The following is a 22,254-nucleotide window of genomic DNA, read 5'->3' as shown; positions in this document are numbered from 1 at the left end:
TGTGGCACACCTTTGTAAGTGCACTGAGAAAAGCTCCAAATGACACCCATTTTCCCTGGTGTATCTCCTCCTGCGCTGACATAACTGAACACAAGGCAGACCCTGTAGATGCAGACTTTCTGCTGCCTATTTCCCTTGCTCATTCTGAATCTACAGACCACTGCTTCTTCCCCTCTGCACAGCAATCACTAAACTGGTGCAACACAGACAGATAAGAGAGGACTGAGGTCACTGGTATCAGAGCAGAGCTTACACACTGATGTATGCATGGATAAGCTCTACTAACCCACCACAGTCCCCTTGGAAATGTAATTTTAGCACAAAGTGTGGCATATATAGCTAGACATGAAAAGGACCAGCTGGTCACAGATGGAGGCAGGGGACGTTTGCATCTCATTCCTAAGCAGTTTCAGTATTGCCCAAAGGAAATGAGTCTCAGAAATTCCACAAAATGAACTATTTAGGTTATCTTCCTCCTAGTCTATCACCAGACAGGATAAGCCACATTCTTCAATGATTAAAAGCATAATAGATGTATAAAGCTCCAGGTAATCTTAACTGTTGCCATTATCTAAATGTACTACCCAGTGCAGAAGGCTATACTTTTGCTTTATTCAAGTTCTGTAAACATTTTGTATCCGTTAGTCTCATTGAAAAATAAGAACAAAATTGGACCTTAAACATGGGATGTTTAAAGAACACCTAACTAAAGTTTGCAATTGCATTTCTTTTCAAGCATACCTCCATTACATCATGATTGTGTATGAAGCTTTAGATATACAAAGCCACCTGTAAAACTGGAAATTGTAAAGACTTCTATTAAAAAATATGTATCTTCAGTTACTTGGGAATTCTTGAAAAATCTCTTCTGCACTCTGAGCACTGACATAGTCACACTCATTATAAATTACATTTTTCATTATATGGCAACTTAAAAATATCTGTAATAACCACAATCTTCTTTGAAGCTATTTTCTTACTGGTCAGAAAAATTATGATTGTTTCGCATAGAAGACTAAGATTCAAAACATAACTAAAGTACACCAGGTTTCCTTTAATGACATACAAATCTAAACCTTTATTTACCAGGACTGTGGTATAAATTACCAATTTTAATCACTATTCATACAAAAAAATTTCAGGCACTATCAGAATATTTTGGAAGCTTCTACACATCTGCATTAAATGGAGGATTCTGCTTCTGTCTAAATGACTGTGGCCAAAGCCAAGTTTTCGAAATCTGACTTAATCTATGATGAAATTCTGGAATTTCCCAGGTTGGTGTCACATGGTCAAAATGATTTCTGTAGGGATTTTTTTTCTTTATCATCGATGAAGGTTGGTGGTTCAGTGGAAAGATCAGCTTGTACAGGTTGCGTATGTCCCATCTGTAAATTAACTGAGGTAAAAATGAGAAACCATTTATCTTCTCTTACACTACTTAAATTCAAAGTCATTCCTTAATACTCAGCTAACAGAGTTGTTCGTGTATATGTGGGCTATTTGGCTTATTTTTGTTCAAACTTCCATCAGACTGAGGAAGACAAAAAACCACACATGCAGTATCCTTGAAATCTCCACATTTATTTGGGAGTAAAAACATGAGCATTTCTTTGCCTTAGTCCCTTGACTCCTCTAAATTACTCTTTCTTGATTTGCAAAAGTACTGCATGTTGTTTTTACTTAAAGATAAAAAAAAACTTTTGACAGGCAAGATATTTCCATTATCACTTTTAATTGCACCTCACCCAAACTTTAAGATATTTGTTTGCTTGAGCACATTCCTATTATCTTTCTCTTAAGGGACTAAAAAAAACTGACAGAGGTGACTGAGCTTCCCAAGCCTGTATTATTATCTTCAGAGGGTATTTAAAGAGTGCGAACCTCTCTCCTCTCATAGACTCTCACAGGGCTTAAAAAGACTGAGCACCTAATTTAATTGGTTAAATGATGAGTCCGCAGTTTGATGTCATGAATATCCCCTTATAGTTTTAAACCACAAGACCTCATTTCTCATACTGAGGATGCTGAAATGCTATGACTGTTCTGAAAGCCCTCAAAACTGCATTGAAAATACAAAGCTGATCTTTTACTTCAAAAATTTTCCTTGAGAAAAAAAACAACCCAAAAGTCTCAACAAGAGGTCCCAGTGAAATTGAATTGAAACCCCACAATTTCATAAGTCCCTAATCTGAATGATGTGTTTATAGTCTGCTGCCCATGCTGCTCTTCTGACCTGCTGCAAACCTCTGCAGGTAAACACCCTTTAAAGTTCTGAGGAGCTTCATTTGTCTTCTGCCACCTTATTCTTTTTCAATGTGGAAAAAACCTCCATCCAACATGTGAAGAATTAGCAATCAGGAAATTGCACTTCAGTGAGACTCGCTTTTACCTACACGAGGAATAATATGCCCCAAAATGCAAAGGTGGATGGGCTCCACAGTATTTTACTATAAATCTCTGCCCACAATTATTAGTCGTCAAAACTGAGTCTCTACAGCTATTTCCAGTCGAAGCGTTTTAAATGAATGACAATCCTGTTCCAGACACAGCATCATATTACTCCGACAAAATGCATTGCCTGTGAGGAACAAATAATGCTGGAACTCTTAATTCTAGCTTTCAGCATTAACTCCTCACTTACAGAAGTTTATGAACACAAATCTGCATCTTTCTTCCAGGTGTGTCTGGGGTATTTTATGTGTGGGTTTCACCAGGCAGCACATGTGCCTCAGGTTCAGGAACATTTCTTCAAGAAAGGGTTTCTCATATGCCAGCATGGTGTGAGCTTTGTCCTGGCTCTGTGGCCCACTTCTCTCTGCTGGTGTCAGGGTGAGGTCTGCATTCTGCAGCTGGAGGGCCAGATGGTCACATTGCCCCAAATAGCACCATCAGAGTTATGTCTAGATTTCAAGGCAGTTAATATTCCTTACAGAAATCTTGGTTTTGCTACTAGGCATAGTTCATAGCACCTTGTTAGAGACACCATCTTTCAGACTGAATCGGGACATAAATTGACTAGATCGAATTTAACTTGCCTTACATCCAAAAGCCCTGTGTGAAACAAGTTGCTAAATTTGTAAATGCAACCCACTGTTAGCCTTTAGTATTCTCACTGCCAATTTCAAATTAATAAACTGCCCATTTAGAAGCTGAGCTATCAAGTGACAGTTGAGTCTGGCTATGGCAATGGAGATGCCAATATCTGGATTATGGATAAAGAGGGTTGCAGAATCAATATGTCCAACAAGAATGGCTTACACATCTCTTTCTTTGATTTAAGCCACTAAAATAGGAGATACCAGCCTGTGGTAGAGCAGAAATGTAAACTGACAAGATGCAATCACAAAAAAAAAGGATGAATTAAAGACAGCCAAGCCTTGCCAGTTGTTAGGTACAGCCACTAATAATACTACTTTGGAAAAAAGCTGTCAAAATTGATACTGTTCTTTGTGTCTCCTGTCTGCCAAGCTCAAGATTTGCCATGATCAGAGACAGAGGTTATTGAAAAGTAGAAAGGACACATATAGGACCAAGATAAAGGGTTAAGAGTTTACAGGTGTAATTTTAAGGTATTTCATTGCTCTCATCCAGCATAGCAAAATCTATCTCATTAGACCCTGTTTGCCTAAAGATAAGCCTGTATTTTCCCCATGGCTGAGCTGGAGTCTAAATAGAATACCCTGTTTGTTTGCCTTCCTCAGTGAAATGGCACCATTGACTTTAGGAATGTTTAGCAGTTCTAGGGGTTTTCTGCTTTGAATGTCTACCCCACACATACTATTTTTCATCCAGATAATAAAACCTTTTTTTCAAATGTTTCTAACATTTTCAAAATAAACAGCTCCATGGTTTGCATGCATGAAATCAGCAAGTTGCTCTAAGATGTTTGGTAGGAGTACAGGTGGATTGGTCAGTTTTCTTTCTTCTGTCTGCAAACAATATCCACAAATCCATAAGAATGTGGGATTATCATTTATGTAGATATACAATATGATTTATATTTAAGCCTAGGGAAAAACAAGTATGCAGTTGCAAACAGTCCCCATTTCATAATCATGCCTTTTTTTCATGCATCTCTGAACATCCATGCCAGCTTGAACCATCTGCCAAAAGACTAGCCCCATTCTTAAACATCATTAATTTCTTTATTACTTCTTGCAACTTAATAGAAACTAAGCAATTAAACTTTAGATGCATTCTTCAAATCCTACAGGAAGAAACCAGCTTTTCAAAACAATCTGATAAAGGAATATTAAGGCAAAATCTCAATATTGTCTTGAAACAGAATTAAATGACTGATATACTCTATTTTTTTTCTAAATATTGCACCCACAGCTGCCACTTACTGTACGGTTGGCAGTTGTAACAGTGTTTAATATTAGATGTTGATATAGCTGAATCCCACTAGTTCTGATGTAATAGAGATACCTGCATTACCTCAAGTCTGAAGTACATATTTAGCTTTCCTCTGGGTGCTCATTCTCTCAAAACCAGTGCTGTATACAGCCAAATGTTGCCCAAGCAGCTGCAAATGAGCTGTATGTCCACTTTATTGTGAATCCCTGAATTTCCACTGGGAATGAAATAATAATTCCTTGAGAAATTACAAAGACTTTTTAGCTGCTAATTTAAAACAGGTTATTCTTTTTTGTCTGATTATTATTGTCAAGAACATTAATCTTCCAGTCAGGATATTCAGAAGAGTATTAATAAGCTAGCATTGGATGCTCACAAGGTTGCCTCATATATTCCCTCAAGTCATATAATACTTGATCAAAAAAAACCAAAACAGTTTGCCTCTTGAGTATAAAATAAGAAGGAACTCAGTGCAGCTATTAACATGTACTAATTAGCATGGCTGATTTCAGAGTTGTGTATCTAATCTTTCAATCAGGCATGGATGCCTTTCTAAAAGCCTTACTGCAGGAAGACTTGATAGCCTTTTTTCAGTAATTGCTTTGTGCAGTTAAAAACTTCTAAGACAGAATGAGCAGGATAGGCTGCTGCTTTTCGTGACCATCATGGTCTGTCTGTAACTAAAATCTATTCATTTAGAAATTGTGGCTTCATCCAGTGCACTAATTCTCAAGGGAACAACCCCTCCTGACATACTGGGCTTTGAATCAGGCCCTTTCGGAACAACAAATATTTCTATGCTCTAAACAAAGAGAGGGGAGTATAAAAGCAGTTCTACAGCAGTTTTACAGCAGTTCATTCAAAAACAGTGATTTCAATACAAAAGCAGTTCCATGGTATTCAAACCTCCCTATTGTCAGAACAAGCTGGAGGGTAAAAAAATGAAGAGTCACTGCCAGGGACAACCGGACAGGTTAGAAAACAACTAGAAAAATGTAGATGTCAAACAGTTCAGATAACTTCATCTAAAATAGAGAGGCTTGAGAGACAAAGATTTAAGACAAGCGTTTCGTTTGTCTTTGCAGCACCCAAATCTACCATCATAAATGTTGGAGTAGCCATTTCTCTCTTCTTCTGGGGGGTGGGGGAAAAGCAGTGAAGATTTCCAGGCCATTTTTAGAGAATCCCAGCCTGCAAATAAAAAGGAAGGAAATAGTTACCCTCTTTTTTTCAACTCAAGTTAATATAGAAGTTGCTTGACTCTTCAATGTCCACATCCAGCCTAAACCTGACACACACCCCGTGCTCCTGAGGTGACCTTACTCTGCGCCCAGGGACAAGCCGACAGAATTGCTTTGGACTTTGCTGGAAGCTGGGCTGGCTCCCAGGCTGAGGTGGCTCGCTCACTGGCAAGCAGAATGTTTTGAGAGAAATCGCCTCAGGCCTTGACCTTTTTTTAGGTTGCTGTTACAGTAAATTCCTCCAAGAAGCACTTCCTTGCCTGCTTGCCCAAGGCCCTCCGTGGCACCTGCAGTTCCCCTGCGCTGGCCCACCAGCACTGGGCAGGAGCCCTCACGCTGCAGCGGCACTGTCATCCCACTTGCTCTGCCCTTGTCTCCCACTTACACGACAGAACTAACCCTATGTCTGGGAGTGTGCATGCCTGCTTTTGGGGGCTGCTGCTCTTCCTAATTAGAAATCTTTCCTGAACATGCTGTCATCACTGAGGTTGTTGGCTACATAAAAACCCTGAGGGCTCCTTGATCCCAGTGCAGATGGACAGGGAGGGGTAAGCATGTCTAATTTCACCCTACCTCCAGAGCTGGGGAAACTGAATGCCACATTAAACCACACCACTTCACACCAGTGTGCAGCTTAGCAGCATCAGTCACTTGAGCTCTGGGTTTCCGACTAATTCTTCTGCCCAAAGCAGAGCCCTCTCAGTTATTGTTTCAATAACCTACTGAAAACATAGTAAAAACTGATGCCTAGATCACAACTGCTACATATTACCTGTTGCATCTTCTTCTGTTTGCTGTGAAACCCACACATTGATAAGAATGACTTTAAATTGAATGCTAGAAGAAAGGTGCTCAGAAGAAAGGTGTTCAGAAACCTCTGCTGACACAGGAGTAATGGATTCAGCATTGGTGCCGAATTCCCAGCCACATTTTTTTCTTTTCAATCCTAGCCTGAAAGGTCAGAGTAAGCAGTCACCAATCCCTATATTTCACAAGCAATCAGTGGATGAATCAAACACAATAGATTTATTATCAGTACATATCCTCTGGTAATAAAAATGCAGTAGCATAGAGAATGCATAAACCAAAAGGGTACGTCCTCAACTGAGACAAATCGCTGAAGCTAAACTGACTTGGAGATGCTGGTGAAATTATCTCAGATATTTTGTTACCTGGACAAAAACAGAATAGGTCCCACAGAGTGTCCGTTTCAACTCAGCAGCCACTTTGAGAAAACAGATGATCAGCTGCAGTCCACTAAGAGCTATCAGAATAGAGAGTAAAATAATGTTCCACTCTACTATGTTAACAGGTTCCGTGCACTGAGACCAAGCAGGGTAATCTGTGAGGTACCTATTAAAGAAACAGCCATTTGAAGTAAATTAAATATGGTGTGTGCAACTCAATTTAAATACACATTATTTTACCTATAATATATATAGAAAAACCATACTGGCCTTTATATGCTTCAAATTTAGGAACCAGATTCTAGTCTTTCATTACACCAGCATAACTTCTGCATAGGTTTCTCAAACTCAGCTGAGTGAAAAAGCTTAGGCTCCTCAAATACCTCTGCTTCATCAGTTTCCCTGTTAGACACCTAAGTGTTAGAAAGACATGACCTTTTTTTTCAAGTGGCAGAAGCCAAGTTTAAAATGGGAATTTTCCTTTTATTGATTTAATTTCAGCTTTTGGTTAAGTCCAGCTGACATCAGTACCGTGCAGAGAGCAGGAACACCCCATCACCATCATTCTAACCACTGCATGCAGCCTAAATGGCAGAGCTGAGGTTAAGTGTCACCACATGCAGTTTCCAATCGCTCAAGAGCCACACTTTCCCTCCTTAAGGATCATAGTGTGCACAACTGACATGTGCCCTTTTAACTGTGAGACATGCTATAGCCTGGAGGTTAATTGCAAGAACCTTTGTTAGACTCACTTGCTCAGTGTCAGTTGCTTTTTTCCTAAACATTCATAACTGAAATGCTTTGAGCCAAATCTGGAGTGCATTATTCAGCATCTGGCCCTTTACGTTGAACTCTCATGTTTGCATTTCCAAATGGGATAGTAATGCTCGTGATACGTAGCAGAGATTGCAGGATGCACTTCAGTGTTTTAAAATAAAGCTGACTTAAGTCAGAGAAGGCCATATTTAGGAACTATTCCTGTTGGATGCTGAAGGAAGTTGTTTTTGATCCTCCAACAAATTTAATCCTCAGTGCATTCAAATGCAGCTGGAAGAGTGTGGCATTATATGACTTGCAATATTCAAGTCTTATAAAACTTTGATCTTTTAAAGGGAGAATGTAAAATCTTGCAAAAGCAGCCTCAGGTTACAGATCTGAATCAAACCTTTCCTGTCTCTAGGAGGCTGGGACATGGACAACACTTTGTCTACCTCACTTAGGTGTGTTATGAGATACAGCAGCGGTATGCAAAAACTACCAGTGATCAAACCAGACTTCATTGAGCTTTAGGTGTTAAAGAGAAACCTACTGAGTTATTAAATAGAAAAAAGCCATCTATAATCTTTGAACCAAAAACTTGAGGAATTTGAGAGAATATTCTGAGAAAGTATCCATCTACGCTCACTCTAACCTTATATTCTCTACTACATGTGATTGTGACCACCACCAGATAAAGAAAGGACACTTAGCTAGATGGACCTCCAGGTCTGGTCAGTACAAACATTCTTACGTTTACTCTTTCCTTACAAAGTGGCAAATACCTGTCTTTGAGGATTCTGGTGCTCATTCAAGAAGCTGAAAAACCTCACTCGCCAATATAGGTCTTGTGTTCAAGAGACTGTGCCATTTTGTGTAAAACTCTGAGAGAATTTGTCTGACTATTGTTTTGATGAACAGGTTCTTCCAGAAGAATTACACTGATGTTTCTTACCCTCCAGCAGTGTCTTTGAAGATATAATCCCATCCACCTGATGAATTGCAGAAGGGGCCTTGGATCAGCCCCAAGGTAAAAATGATGCAACTGTATCCAGAGAAAGCAACTCCAAGCAGGGCTAACACAATTGAAATAAAACTCTGAAGTAAAGAAAGAAAATATTACTGTGTGAGGACAGTGTCCACACCAAATACACTCATTCAGCCTGCCTAGCTACTTCCTTGAGACTGAATTTCACATTTGATTGTCCCAATCTTCAAAATTCAGAAAGAAAAATACCAGGTAAAGGATAGTAAGCATACACATACAAAATAAAGATTAAGACAGAGTTTAAGACAGTTTCACAACTCTCAGTTAAATATTGTTTGGGGATTATTTTTTTTTAAACTTGCATTTTTTCAAAATTGTTTCCCAAAATGCTAGAGGAACACAACCATGCATTAAACATGTTTGCATCCCAGATAGTGTATATTGAGTCGTTACTGGAAAAAATAACTTCCAAATAATACAAGCAAAGGGATGAAGCTATTTAGTTGGGGCACTTCATTGAAACTCTCAGGCCTTCTACGTTCTTATTTTATTTTACAAGGATTTTTTTGTGGCTTTTTTTTGGTTTGGTTTTTTTTTTTTTCCTGTTTAATTTTCTTTCATCCTGCTTATGCATCAGAAGGAAGGAGCTACACTTTCTGTGACCTCTCAACCCGACTTAGAATCCTTCTCTGTGAAAGGAAGCAGAAACAGAGCAGTGGAGAGGGCAAAAGGATGTGCTGGAAACACAAGAGCAGGAAGGCAATCCAAACAAATGCTAAAGATGCACAAAAATAAAACACAGACTCACCCGGTAGGTTTTGTTACAGCTTTCACTCTGACAGCACCGATAGAACATGCTACACTCCAGTGTTATTAGAATCACTGCCAACAGAAGGATCTATAAGGGAAGATCATAAAGTCATTGAAATGACTGCAGATACTAAGCCACAGTCTCCTTTGCCCATGGAAGGTAGGGACTGCATCTGTTACGGTCTGTTGAGATTTTAAAGCTGCTCAGTAGGAAAGCGCAATTATTCAAGGCGCACCGTGGAATTGGACTGTTTTTATTAGGCTGTCATTGTACTTGTTTCTTATACTTGAAAGACGAGTACAATGTGTCCCACCACAGCAAAGCATTATAGCATGGACACAGCTATACCAGTGAAGCTGAAAGAATACCAAGCTCACAAGTAAAAGAACCAGTATCAATGAAGGGAAGGATATTTTATTGACACAGCCGTATCAGTTCAATGGCTTCTTGCTGGCACAGGCACACAGATCAGGGTATCACCTTCCTAACCAACACACTTATGCTAGAAAAAGTCAGTAGTACAAGCTTTTTGTTAAATTCACCTGGACTTTCATTTGTTTTCTCTGTCAAGTATCCATACAGTTTTTCTCAGACTCTTGGATTATTTAAACCTGGTACTAGAATCATTTCAATAAATAAGTTTTGGACTCCAGAATCACAAACTGCTGCTCAGAGGGGCACTGGTTTGAAAGGGGAAATATGAAAAGGGAATGTTTCTGAATGACAGCACTACCCTCTCACATGCTGCTGCCCTACTTGTAACAGAATAATATATACATTTTTAATAAATTGGTAATAATCCTAAGGCAAAAAATGCTTCAAAATATGAGTGTCACTGTTGCAGTTAACTTTTTCCAAAATTTTCAACTAACCTTTTCTGTTCAAATTCACTGCCTGATAGCTTTTTCCTCTGCTAGAAAAGAGAAGGTTTTTCTTCTGCTTTAGGAAGAATACACAATTTCAAAATAATGCTTCACGTTTTAATAAGTCTCCCAGTTCAGCACCTTCATAAAAACACCTTACCTGTGCAGATGAGACCTTTTTAAGTACTGATTGTGTGCATACATTTCATTATACAACTGCTTTCTGTCCCTGAGGCTACAGTTCTTCATGAACATAGCAAACAGTATGAGCAGTGGGCAACTCCACGTTAGTTTATTACTGTAGATGAGCTTATTACAAGTGTAATGGAGAAAGTCCTACTATGCCAATCACAGTGAGATAGTCTTCTGTATTTAGTCTAACAACAGTGGCACTTGCTGCATTGTGAAGTGTATCCAGTCCTCGAAATACTGGACTGCATACAGCTTTTAAAAACATCTGAACAGTTATGAGAAGCTTTTTTAGTTTTGGGTTTTTTTTTTTTTGGTAAAAGAGCTCTAATTCAACCTTCAAAGAGGATTAAATCAACGTGGAGCCTGCCTTCATAATACAAATGTAAATTACACATAAACAAAAAGCCAGCAGAAAAAAAATAATCAACTCTGCAAAATCACTTACGTGAAATTAAATAGTATATACATAGCATGTAATTCAGTATATTCACTTTTTTTTCAGTTTGATCAAGTTTTTCTGCCTGCAGTATTTTTGCCAAAGTAATCCATATTCTCTTTAAAAATACAATTACATTGCTGCACAGTAACCCAATGTTATTTGCAGTAGAATGCAATTCATTAAAAATCCATAGAATCAACACTTACCATCACACCTGAGAAACAGATCCCTTCAAAATACCACACGTAGTTTGGAAGCTGGTAGCTGGCAGCATGTGAAGCTTTCCCATTAGGGAAGTATAATAGGATGTTAACAACAATACTCCAAAGTGCAAGAGGTATCAGCAGACAGCTCAAACAGCTTCCACATGTCTCTAAAGCCATCTCTCAAGAACTATAGAAGTTTTGCTCTTCTAAGCTAACAAAAAATTACAAGGTTTTAAATATGAAAAGTGTTTTGACCTCCTCAGCTTGATTCAGTCAATTCATATTCACAGAAACCTGGTGACTGGGGTACGATTCCAGAGATAGAAATGTGCTTAATGGTTAGCAGAACAATAGATTAATATTGCTGTCTAAACTCACTGTCCTTTCTAAGCACAATGTCTTTAAGTAGCAGTTTCCCTTCTAAAAGATCCTCCTTTATGATCTTCCAAATGAAATATGTCTAGAGACTCGGACTCAGGAAGGAACTTCAAAAATCTCATTTCCTAGTGACTGCTTAGAAATACACTCCTCCTGAGAACACAGATTATGATGCAGATACTCTGTAACATGAGGCAGGTTGCTCAGCCTCAGTGTAGCACAATTTTTTCTACCTTACATGGGGAAGGGGGCTGTCAAATGATAAATATATCCAGTGTCTGTACAGAAGGCCACACATTTCCTCACACTACAGAGAATTAATACCAGAGCTTGGCAGATACTGCCCTAAGGGCGAAACAACACTTGCTGCTAACTTGGGGCAGCCTCACAAAAACACCAAGCTGAGTCTTGACCACCTTACAGGGAGTACAGAAGCCCAAATAACACTGGTTAGAAACTGCCAGGCAGACTTATTGTCACACTTTACTTAATTACTCTTTTCTGCAGCATTACGCTCAGCTGTTTGACAAATTAAATCCTGCTATTTCTCCAGTTGTTTTATTCTGTGCTTACAGCTGAGTATGCATAGCTACAGATCTGACCTAAGTCCACGTGACTTCTTGTACAGGACAAAAGGTCTGGCTGTTTTTTGAAATGCCTGCCGTTTTGCACTGTGCAAAGCCAAAGCCAGACTGTTTCCCTATTTTCATGTGTCATCATTCCCTAAGCAACTAAACATCCATCTCAGTAACCCAGAGCCCGAGCTGTTTGAATGCTCACAGCACGACACAAGCCTTCTTTCTATGCCCCTGTGAGTCATCAAAAAAGTAAGAATGAGCTTAGGGTTTACTCCACAGTAAAGTTGTAGTCAGAGAACAAAAAAATTGGGGCTCCATCAAAAGCAAGAAGACTGATTTTAGAAGCAATGATGTCATGGCATATTTTCCTTCTGTTTCCTCATGACCTGTTTTAGGCTCTGCACACATGAGGCTTCTCTCATGATCTCATAAAAGCTGTTTGGGTTGCATGTTGCAACTAATTGCCTCCTATTCCTTTGAATGAGATCACCCAAGGAAATGGGCATGGTGGTACTCATGCAATTACACCATTTCTCTACCCGTTCTCTGCAGTGACTCTCCCGTTTCCTTCTCCCCGCCTTTTTCTAGGAGGTTTCATTTTGAAGTCCTCAGACTTTACTCTGAGGATCTTCCCATATTTCCTGGTTTACTCCCTAATCAATATGTACACTTGTTTCAAGCCTCCCTCTAATTGAAATTAGTGGCAAACCTCCCTTTGCAGGCTCACAGGCATGGACAGAACTTCTATCATCAACACTGTGCCTTACAGATCAGAGAAAACAGCTGAGTTAAAAGCAGGCACATCACATCCTCAGGACTGATTTTTTTATTACAAAACTCAGAGATCATGTAATAAGCTGAAATCTTTTTTTCTAAAAGCAAAGGCCAAAATTCCTAGCTAGCAGCTTAGTTTATAATCAAATTTGCTGCTACTTCCCATAGTGATCTGTTCTGATTAGAAGAAACTTACTTGGAAAATGACAACTGAAACAGCATTCATTCTGCAGTACAACAGTCTGCATCATGACTTATTTTGTATTTAAACTGAGCTCTGCAAATACCAAATCAAGGTGTATTTTTTTTGCTGGCACACTGTACTGCTAGAACAGGAAATAACAATTTTATACTAAGTATTAAGCAAACCTGGCAACCAGTTTCTCAAATATTTTACCAAGTGTTGCAAGAACTGCTTTCCTGTTGTTGTCAATATCCATAAGCTGATGCTGAGCCCATTACCGAAAAGCCATGTTTACTCTGGATGAGTGACATCTCTGCTAACTGAAATGAATGTAACCTAAACCAACTGCTTCTCCACGATGTAACTGATAAAACTCCCAAAACGTTGTCTTATGCATCAGGCAACAAAGAAATTCAACTGGCCTTTTTTTTAAATGATGACACAAACACTGAGTAGTAATGCTGTGCGTTAGTGCTACATGGATCTGAGCTAAAGTTTTCATTCTAAACTCTAGCCTAATCATTGTGTCCATTGGAATTTCTAAAATTGTTTCAATTCTTTAATTAGTTATGTGTACCAGAAAGACAAGTAGCAATTATGCAAGCATAAAGGCAAAAATCTGTAAGTTGCATGGGAATTTTACCCTATTTCACCGAGACTATCTTTTCCTTCTCTTGTTCCACACTTAATTTAAAATTGCAGATCCTTTTTCAAACTGTGCTTCTTCACATACAAAGACACCATACTGCACAGCTGCAAGGAATTTTGTGTGTGAGTATACACATGTGCACATGCTTATTCTCCTCCCTTCCACAGCAGGGCAAGACATAGGTAAACACAAGTAGAAGTGGTATTAAAGATTGCCCTCAATTACTACTGTTTATTTATGTATGAATAAATGCTATTGCAAGAAGCGGAGAGCCTGAGATTCTAAACACAAACTCTTCCCATCTGTGGGTTCTTTTGCTGCTGTGGATGTGTGTGTGCAACTTTGTTTTCACAGTTAATTTCTTTCAGATATGTTTTCATACTGGGCAGACTTGCCTGTGAGGAGAGCCTGAGATACACCTCAAGTTTCTGGCTACCTCTGAAGACCAACCACACTCCTAGTTACAAATAGTACTAAGTATACACTGACACCCATGGGAAATTCTTTTTCTCCATAAACAGAAACTAACTTGCCTGTTTTCAAAGACAACTTTAACTGCTGGATTCCAAAACTGAGCAATAATGGTAATCAGCCTCATTTCTTTGAAATAAATGGCATATCATATTTTGTTTTTCACTTGAAAGATGCCATTGCCAGTAGCATACTGACCTTGCTAGCAAGGCTGTTGGCAGCATATCATTCAGATTTACTTTACCTTGTGACAAAACATTCACTGTAATATGCTCCAAGCTATGCTTCGGAGGTTCTTGCACAGGATCTTAGAATACTGCCTCCAGGCTGCTTACTGCTGAAGTCAAATATTTCAGATTAATCTATAACTGCTGACCTGAATTTGCACTGTATTTTCTGAACACTGCTATGCCTGGGGATCTGCTGAGTGAGGTAAAAACCAGGACCCAGACCCGCATTTTGGTTTTGTCTCAAGACTCTTGAATAAGCAGTCAGGAGGAAAGACCCCCTTGGGAGAGCAGCAGAATTGACCCAGAGCTGTGGCTCAATGGCACAGGAACCTCCCTCCGGTCCTTGGAATGGCCATCAGCAGTGAACTGCTAGCCCAGACCCAGGACTAAGACTCCATGTATGCAGTTGTACCTGTCACAGAGCTGTCATTGAACTATCATACCCTTGTTGATGCACAATTGCCTGGCTCAGCTAAATGATCTACACCAAACAGTGAAGCGGTTCCCACCCTGACAGAGTCTGCTGGAGAGCAAAAGTAGGTTATAACCTACCTGACTGCTTTATATTCATGTTCTTATGCCACCACTGTCCTTTACTCTGAGACCAGGAAAGCAGTGTTTCAGCATGGGCAGGGAAAGAATCACTGACACCTGCCGGGTATTTATAATACAAATCTTTATTTGTGAAATACAGGAGAAGTTCAGAAAAATCCTGAAAAGGTGAAGTTCATGTATCTGTCCTTGATCATCCACATTTTACTGCTGCTTTGTTTTTGCTCCAGCTGAGTATTCATTTATACCCAGGCCAAACTAGATTGAGTTTGTGTTCATTCCAACATCAGAATGAAAGTGCAACTTTATTGGGAAAGCAGCAAAAAGTACAGTGCTGTTGTGTCAGCAGAAAAGAAAAAAAAAAAGCATCTTTAGTGACATGTGCTCAGGCAGTTGACCGTACTAAGATGAAATGAACCAAAGAAATTCAGGATACATTTTCCTTTTAGATACAGGCAGGTTAGTGGAAAATCTGCATATGACTCCAAGAACAAAGGCTGGCCCCAAGTCAATTAAATTGATGGCAACAGCACACTTTGACAACAAACAATGTGCATTTTAGTATGCATAGAATATTAAAAAACAAAACCAAAGAACCACAGAATACTCAACACACCACACACGCACCAATGTCAATGCATTGCCAGGTTTCTAGCAAACGTATGTCTGTGGGGGAAACAAAAAGAAAGAAACACATATTAAGGGGAAGAATGCTAATATTGTATCCAACTATAAGAGCTAAAATTAACCTGACCACATTTAGACTACCATAGCACAGCTCTTTTATACTGCAGTTACAGCATGGAAGACAGGAGTGAGAAGACAGTAATAGCTTTGAAAGAGCCCCAACATTAAACTATGTCAATTAAAAATATGAAACACATTCTTAGCCACAATGTGTGTGATATAAATTATATCTGGTTCATATCTTAAGCCATTGCAATACCAACACTACCACTATGATACTGATTTTAACAACATGCATAAACTGTTTAACAAGACTTTGGAGAAATTTGGAGGAAATTCCCCTTCCTCACTCAAAAAAAAAACCACCTTCAGAAAACCCTTCATATCTGTCAGCAGGTTTTGTTACCTATGTGCAATTTAATTTCTTCTCTTATCTTACTTTCACTAAGCAAGGCTAGGATGCTGTAGTTTTCATTACATACGGCATATTCTCAGTAGTCTATCAGCTGCTGTGAGCAAAATACAAGGCTAAAGCCACATAGTTAGAACAAGCAGCCTACCACAAAACTGCACCACACTATGCAACAATGGTTTAGGCTCTGGCAAAGACCACCACCACCAGGCTATCTGTGTTTCAGTTATATCACCTATATAGTGCTGATGACCACATGTGCCACATGGAGGAAGAAAAGCCTTCCAGCTCCTATGCAGACTGACTTCACTGTGACAGCTGAGGAATCAGCTGAAAGCATGTGGTCAAATACTACATGAAAAAGCTAAACACAACAGTGCTATAAAAAAAGTTAAGCAACAATTCAGTGTAGAAGAATACTTAAAAAATAGCTTCTGAGCAAGACCCCACAGTAGCATCAGTAACAATAGTGTTTCATGTTCATCTGAGAAGCACGGTTAGAACTACAAATGGCTTACCTCCTCATGACTGCAGCACAACCCACATAGTCCTCCAAGAATGCCATTGATTATCTGTATGAAGCACAGAATGAACTCTATTCCTCCCAAGACAAGGAGGATGGAAAAGAGGGTGACATTCCACTGCACGATGTTTTGAGGTTCTTGACATTTAGACCACTTGTTATACTCAAACAAGTACCTGTACACAGCAATTAAAAACATACTAACATTGTGACAGAGTGGGATGCTTCCACACACTAGAACTAAATTGCATCTAGTCTGTAGCTGCAAAGATAATCACCCTAAGTGGGAATAGAAAATGCAATGGTTTATTCCATGCAAAGTTTGCTCTGTTTAAGAACGTGTTGAACTATCAGCCATACATTTTTGTTAAGCCTTAATTTCTTTAAAAAAAAAAAATCTAAGCTATAAAGGCAGCTATTACTGACTAAAGTGAGACAGAAATGCAAGAAAGCTGAAAGACCAAAGCTATTTCTCAAAACAACCACAGAGCTTTTCAGGTCTGGGCCTTTATTCTAAAGACAGCAATTACTGATCTGAAGCAAGTGGGTCACTTCCTCTCTTGCACTGCTGTCTTAGGGCCCTCACATGCCTACCCTGGAAGAGGCAAACATGGAATAAATTCAGAGGGGTACTGCAGTATTCCAGCTATTAATCCTCACCCACGTCTTCAGAACATCAGCACTGATGAGCCTTCAGCGAGGACTTAATTCTATATTCAGTCATAGTTGAGGGAATGGGGGAGGAGGAATGCCCCCTCTTGGGAGAGGTGCAACTGAAATATAAAATTCAAACTCTGCTGCAAAGGAGCTTTATGTGGCTTCTTAGTACTCAAACTGTCTCTAGTCTGGCATCAGCCATAAACTGTTACTAGAAACAGACTCGAGGTTGCCGACCATACAGACACTGTAAAAGCATGTCATGACCCAAACCAAATCCCCTTCCAAACTACAGGATTTGTGGGGATTAATGGGGAATAGCATACAACTCAGCTACATAGGCTTGGTTTGCTGGAGAACCCTAATTAGGGATAATTAAGAGCTTCTGGCCCTCCCCACCCTGCAGCATACAAAGATTCTTACAAACCTTTTCTAGTTTCATTTACAAAGGTTCTATGCCATTGTCACTAATGAAGGTATTATGCCAGTTTACACTGACACAAAGCAACTTCAGAAGCAAGCATCACAAAAGAGGTTCTTACACAAATGATAAGACAAATTTCATAACAACTGCTATTCATGGTTTGTAAATCCCTCAGAGGCCTAAAACTTTGTTAGACATGTTCATGGACATGAACAGTATATGGTATATGGATATTTTTACCTATATATATATATACACATATATGTTCAGATCCCTTTTTGTAGGGCAGAGGATTTATATTGCTTTGGTTTTAAACTATACCAGGGTGGGTAACTGATGACTTCTGTTTAGTTCTTAGTGAGTGAGAAGCATAAACTTAAGAATGGATCTTGGTATATGGTTACTGGATATTGCTGAAACGTACTGGAATAAAGCCCATGTGTACATGGGGGAAGATATAACACCCTCATGAACAGACAACTTACCCTCCAGAGGATTCACTGAAAGGATAGATCCAGTTTCTCTCTAGGTGAGTAAAACAATATGGTCCTTGAGACAAGCCCAATGCTGAAATGATTATACAGTATCCAGAACCAAGGATCCCAACAAAGGCTGCCAGAACTGAGGACAGCATCTGCACAGCAAACACAGACATGAACTTTCAACATAGCCATCGCCTTGTCTTTGGGATTATCTGGGACTGGAGTGTAAAGGCTCACTTACCGCACAGCTTTTCCCACAGGCCTCATGGCCAAAGCACCCACAACAGTCATCATTGTGAAGTCCAATGAATACTGCAGCTGGAATGAGCACCTAGGTATGGAACAAAAAAACCACTGTTCTATTTTCTTGTGCAGACAGGGCTGATAAAATACAGTCCTCACATTGCATTCCTTTATATTGCTTCTTGGCAGAGGAGTGGGGGGCAGCCTGTATAGATTATTCAGTTTTACTTCTGTTTAACACAGCAGGCATCTCACTACTGATATCAGTAGCACCAACACCAGGATGGGTATATTTCTATTTCCACTTTGTGTATACACAGCACTTAAGTGCATAAAGAGCCGATCAATAAAGAGCCTGCTGTGGTATTGCTGCAATTTAAAGTACTTTGACTTTAAAAGTTTTTGTTCACATTGAAGGCTGTATCCTGCAAATAAAATGCTTGGGGGGAGGGGGGGGAGAAAGCATTAACTTTCTCCCAAATCAGGAGAAGATAAATCTCTCATAATTATTTGTTTAAAAAAACCAACTACTACCAACACACTAGTTACTGAAGAGGAGTCATTACTGCCTGTGTGACAAACCAGTCTGACTAGAAAGTCTAGGAATATTTTGCCCAATTCAGGCAAACATCTTATTACAGACATCTAGCTTTTTCTAGGTTTTCACAACCAGTTTCCAGTGACAGAAATGCAAAGTAACAAAGCAGAAGCTATCTCTAAGAAACGTAACTCATCCATACTCCAGAGCTTCTAGCATAAAATCAAGAAGGAGCAGAGCTGATTAAACAGAGTATCCTCCCTAACAGGACTTAATAATAGTTTGCACTTATAAAGACTCTACACCCAGGGTTACCCTAGAAAACCATAAAGAAAGAGCAAAGCGTTGTCTGCAAACTGCACAGATTTAACAAGACACTAAAAAACTACCCAGTTGAACAGTCACATACTTGTCAGCCCTTACTCAAACCTATCGCTGAGCCCCAATGCTGCAGGTCCAGAAGAGGTTGTACAGGTGTGTTCCAGGAACAGTTCCGTTGATTTCACCTGTATTATTCTGTATGTAAAGCCCAGTCTTTGCAAATCCCAGTCTAGGTTCCAACGGGGCTGTAACACAGCTGTAAGAACCTCTCACAAGACGGAGGGCCTTATCATGCAATCTTTTTCAACCTGCGATTTGCAGACACCTTGAGATCTGTAACCTATTTCTAAGAGGACTTTAAAAGCAAATGAAAAAGGAAGCCTGGAGTCAGGGAACTTAAATATGGTACAATGTGGTCCACAACATTGAAAAGGTAGAAAATAATAGCTTCAGATTAACTATGTCCTATAATGAACATACCCGATTCTTCATCCTTTGCTGTTACTTGAATCAAAGCTTTGATAACTACCAATTGATTCCTCTGAATAAAGAGCTAAGGCAGAGAAATAACTGTCAACATCTCAGATAATAGAAATTAAGGAATTGCAACTAAATGCTGGTTATCTAGGGACATTTAAAAGGAGAATAGTTCAATAATATAACAAAAAGTAAGATTTAACCCTTAACGCAAACTGTGACACACTGAGAGGCTTGGTTCCAGTTTTGCATTTGGATTCTGCAACCTAGACCCTATGATTTTCTCAGCTTTAAAGTGACATAATGTTGCATATAAGATAAACAATAGTAACTCATAATACCTATGGGGTAATATAGCTAATTTCTTTTGATACAACTCCAGAGATTCCTGCTGACAAGGTATTTGATCAATAAATTAATGTAACTGGTAAAGAAACAGTAATACCAAGTAGCTCCAAAATAAACTTGAGAGAAACTACTAGCTCATTACTTACCAAAAAGCCTCCACCTAGAATGCCATGAAGGCACTCCACATATTTGCCGAGGTGATGCTCTGAAGCAAATCTTGTTTCACCATTGGGAAAATAAAGTAAAATGTTGGCCACGATGCTGAGCAAGGCAAGGATGAGCAACTTATAACCAATACATCTAGCACAGCTTCCAAAACACATGTCCTCAGCTTTACAAATCCTTCTTTCACTAGTGCAGTCCAACCTGTCTCATACCTGTCCACACCTAAAAGAAGATCAGTCTTTATTCTGACCTCCTTAAATACTCAGGGTTACCCAGCTACCTGGATGATGTTTACACCTCTTCATAGCTACCATAACAAATTGTAGACTGAGGGAACAGGGATGGCAGAACGCCACCACCCTTTTAAATGCAATAATTGTTGTGGCAAACCAAATGTAATCAAGGAAATATTGAATACTAGGTAATTTCACTCTAATATATGATGCTTGGAATGATCACCAGTGAACATGATTAGACATGAACAACACAGCTTAAACCACAACACAAGTTCTGTTAGGAACTGAAGGAAAAAGGTTCTGTTTTCTTTGTTAGAAGCAGCTTTGACTTTTAGGTTTATAGACTGATTCAGAACAACCTGAAGCCAGGGAAAGACTCAGGTGACTTCAGCAGTACTGAGTCAGAGTTTTGGGTGTAAATAGAATAAAGTCTACAGCAATAAGGATTATGTAGAGCACCCTCTCACTTTGCTATCCTGTTGATGGAATAAGAACAAACCTCATCAGGAGGTTGGAAAACAAATAAAATTGACGGGTAGGCTTCTAAGGAGTGTCCTCATTCTTGCCATTATAAAAAAAGCTGAATTTAGATTAACAGCCATTTGTTAAAGCTAAACCAAGCAAACACTGGTGAAAAATACTGCTTCAAAAAGGATTATAAAATAGCCGTTGCACTGAAATTTCATGTATAGAAACACGAAAAGACAATACATTTCTCTCAGTTTGGGGTTTTTATCAGGGGTGTTACGTGTACCAGTAACACTAATTTGCATAGTAAATAGAGATACGAAGTGACCTGGAATTATTGAGAACTAGCCTTCCCTCTTTTCCCTCATGCAAATTTTGCTAAAACAGCCAAAAGCTTTCTTCTTCACATACATACAGCTCAACACAGAGGCATGAGCTGCCATGCCCACTACTATCACATGACAGGAGATAACTCAGAAACGCACAAGCTCAGACTAGATCTGGGAAGTGCTGCTGCTGCCATCATCATAATACAGTGTAATTCTCATTGCAAAAACAGTAGCTAGACAAACTGAGTTTGGGAATGTACAGGATATTAGAAGACTATAGTGAGACTTTTTCAATTATTTAGAGTTTTTCTGGGTTGGGGAGTGGGGGTGCGTTGTTTGTTTTTGGTTTCTTTTTTTAACAACTAAATAACACTGTAAACGGAAGCCCAAATCAAATCCATGGTATTCTTGCAAGTGATGTGAGCAACACTTAAGCTGAGAGAGAGAGAGAGGGAGTGCGTGCACAAAAAGACAAGGGTGGTGGGGGCAGGGAAGAGAGCAGTCTTGTGCAGATGTGGGTTTGTGATGTAACTTCTCCGGGTATTGTAGCTGTTGACCTTGGAGACTTCCTTCTCTATGAGAAATATCCTCCAATTGTAGAAACATAGGCTTACCATTATTGTGCACTTTACCTCTGATGACTAAAACAAGTGTAAACATCATCCTGCAAGCTTCCTCTGCAGAAGGAGATGGCTGCTCAACTGAAAACTCCCTTTATTGTGTTACGCTAAAAAAAACAAACTACTCTCCCCCCGCCCCCCCCAAACCACCACCCAACACCCTGCAACAAATGCACCACACATACGGCCACTGGGAAGTAGATTTAAAATCTGTTATATTTATAACCTGTATAATTGTTTTCTAAACACATTATCTGAAATAAAATGTCACATAGTCAAGAACTTCCTATATTTAAAATCTATTCTGTACTTTATCAACCATGCAGGACATTGTATGGACATTGCAGTCTGCAGCTACTACCAACCCCAACACCCCAAACAATACAATAGTAGTTCAGATCACTCTCCTATATAATAATTTAGGTTACAAAAATCTTGAGCTTGTTTACTTCTCGTGCCTGTTTGC

At 39.3% G+C, this 22,254-nt stretch overlaps 1 protein-coding gene across 3 annotated transcripts; it reads right to left on the bottom strand.

Moving 5' to 3' along the window:
* Positions 1-1,565: 1,565 nt before the first annotated feature.
* On the bottom strand, positions 1,566-20,584 carry TM4SF1 (transmembrane 4 L six family member 1). 3 transcript variants are annotated; one of them, XM_069793019.1, is made up of 8 exons: positions 20,117-20,488; positions 18,285-18,374; positions 18,047-18,195; positions 16,476-16,656; positions 9,340-9,429; positions 8,499-8,641; positions 6,773-6,953; positions 1,566-5,550 (listed from the first exon to the last, which is right to left on the bottom strand). In XM_069793019.1, exons 1-8 carry the CDS (start codon positions 20,291-20,293, stop codon positions 5,536-5,538), a joined length of 1,026 nt encoding a protein of 341 aa, XP_069649120.1. In that variant the 5' UTR covers positions 20,294-20,488; the 3' UTR covers positions 1,566-5,535. The 3 variants fall into 3 exon arrangements, with proteins under 3 accessions (XP_069649120.1, XP_069649121.1, XP_009928192.1); XM_069793020.1 differs by lacking the exons at positions 16,476-16,656; positions 18,047-18,195; positions 18,285-18,374; positions 20,117-20,488 and adding an exon at positions 11,043-12,108; XM_009929890.2 differs by lacking the exons at positions 1,566-5,550; positions 6,773-6,953; positions 8,499-8,641; positions 9,340-9,429 and adding an exon at positions 14,760-15,524 and having other exon boundaries at positions 20,117-20,584.
* Between the last annotated feature and the right edge of the window lie 1,670 nt (positions 20,585-22,254).

This window comes from Haliaeetus albicilla, chromosome 9, assembly GCF_947461875.1.
Source record: "Haliaeetus albicilla chromosome 9, bHalAlb1.1, whole genome shotgun sequence".
Taxonomy (NCBI): Eukaryota; Metazoa; Chordata; class Aves; order Accipitriformes; family Accipitridae; genus Haliaeetus; species Haliaeetus albicilla.
Note: the sequence above shows the minus strand (reverse complement) of the source record. Positions and strands in the feature narration are given on the sequence as shown.

Bases quoted from the DNA above. Each gene is read 5' to 3' on its own strand.
- TM4SF1 (XM_069793019.1), bottom strand. From the start codon at position 20,293: ATGTGTTTTGGAAGCTGTGCTAGATGTATTGGTTATAAGTTGCTCATC. The intron at 18,196-18,284 runs GTAAGTGAGCCT...TTTGCTGTGCAG, and splicing joins CCTGTGGGAAAAGCTGTGCG to ATGCTGTCCTCAGTTCTGGC. The intron at 16,657-18,046 runs GTAAGTTGTCTG...TGCTGTGTACAG, and splicing joins TTCAGTGAATCCTCTGGAGG to GTACTTGTTTGAGTATAACA.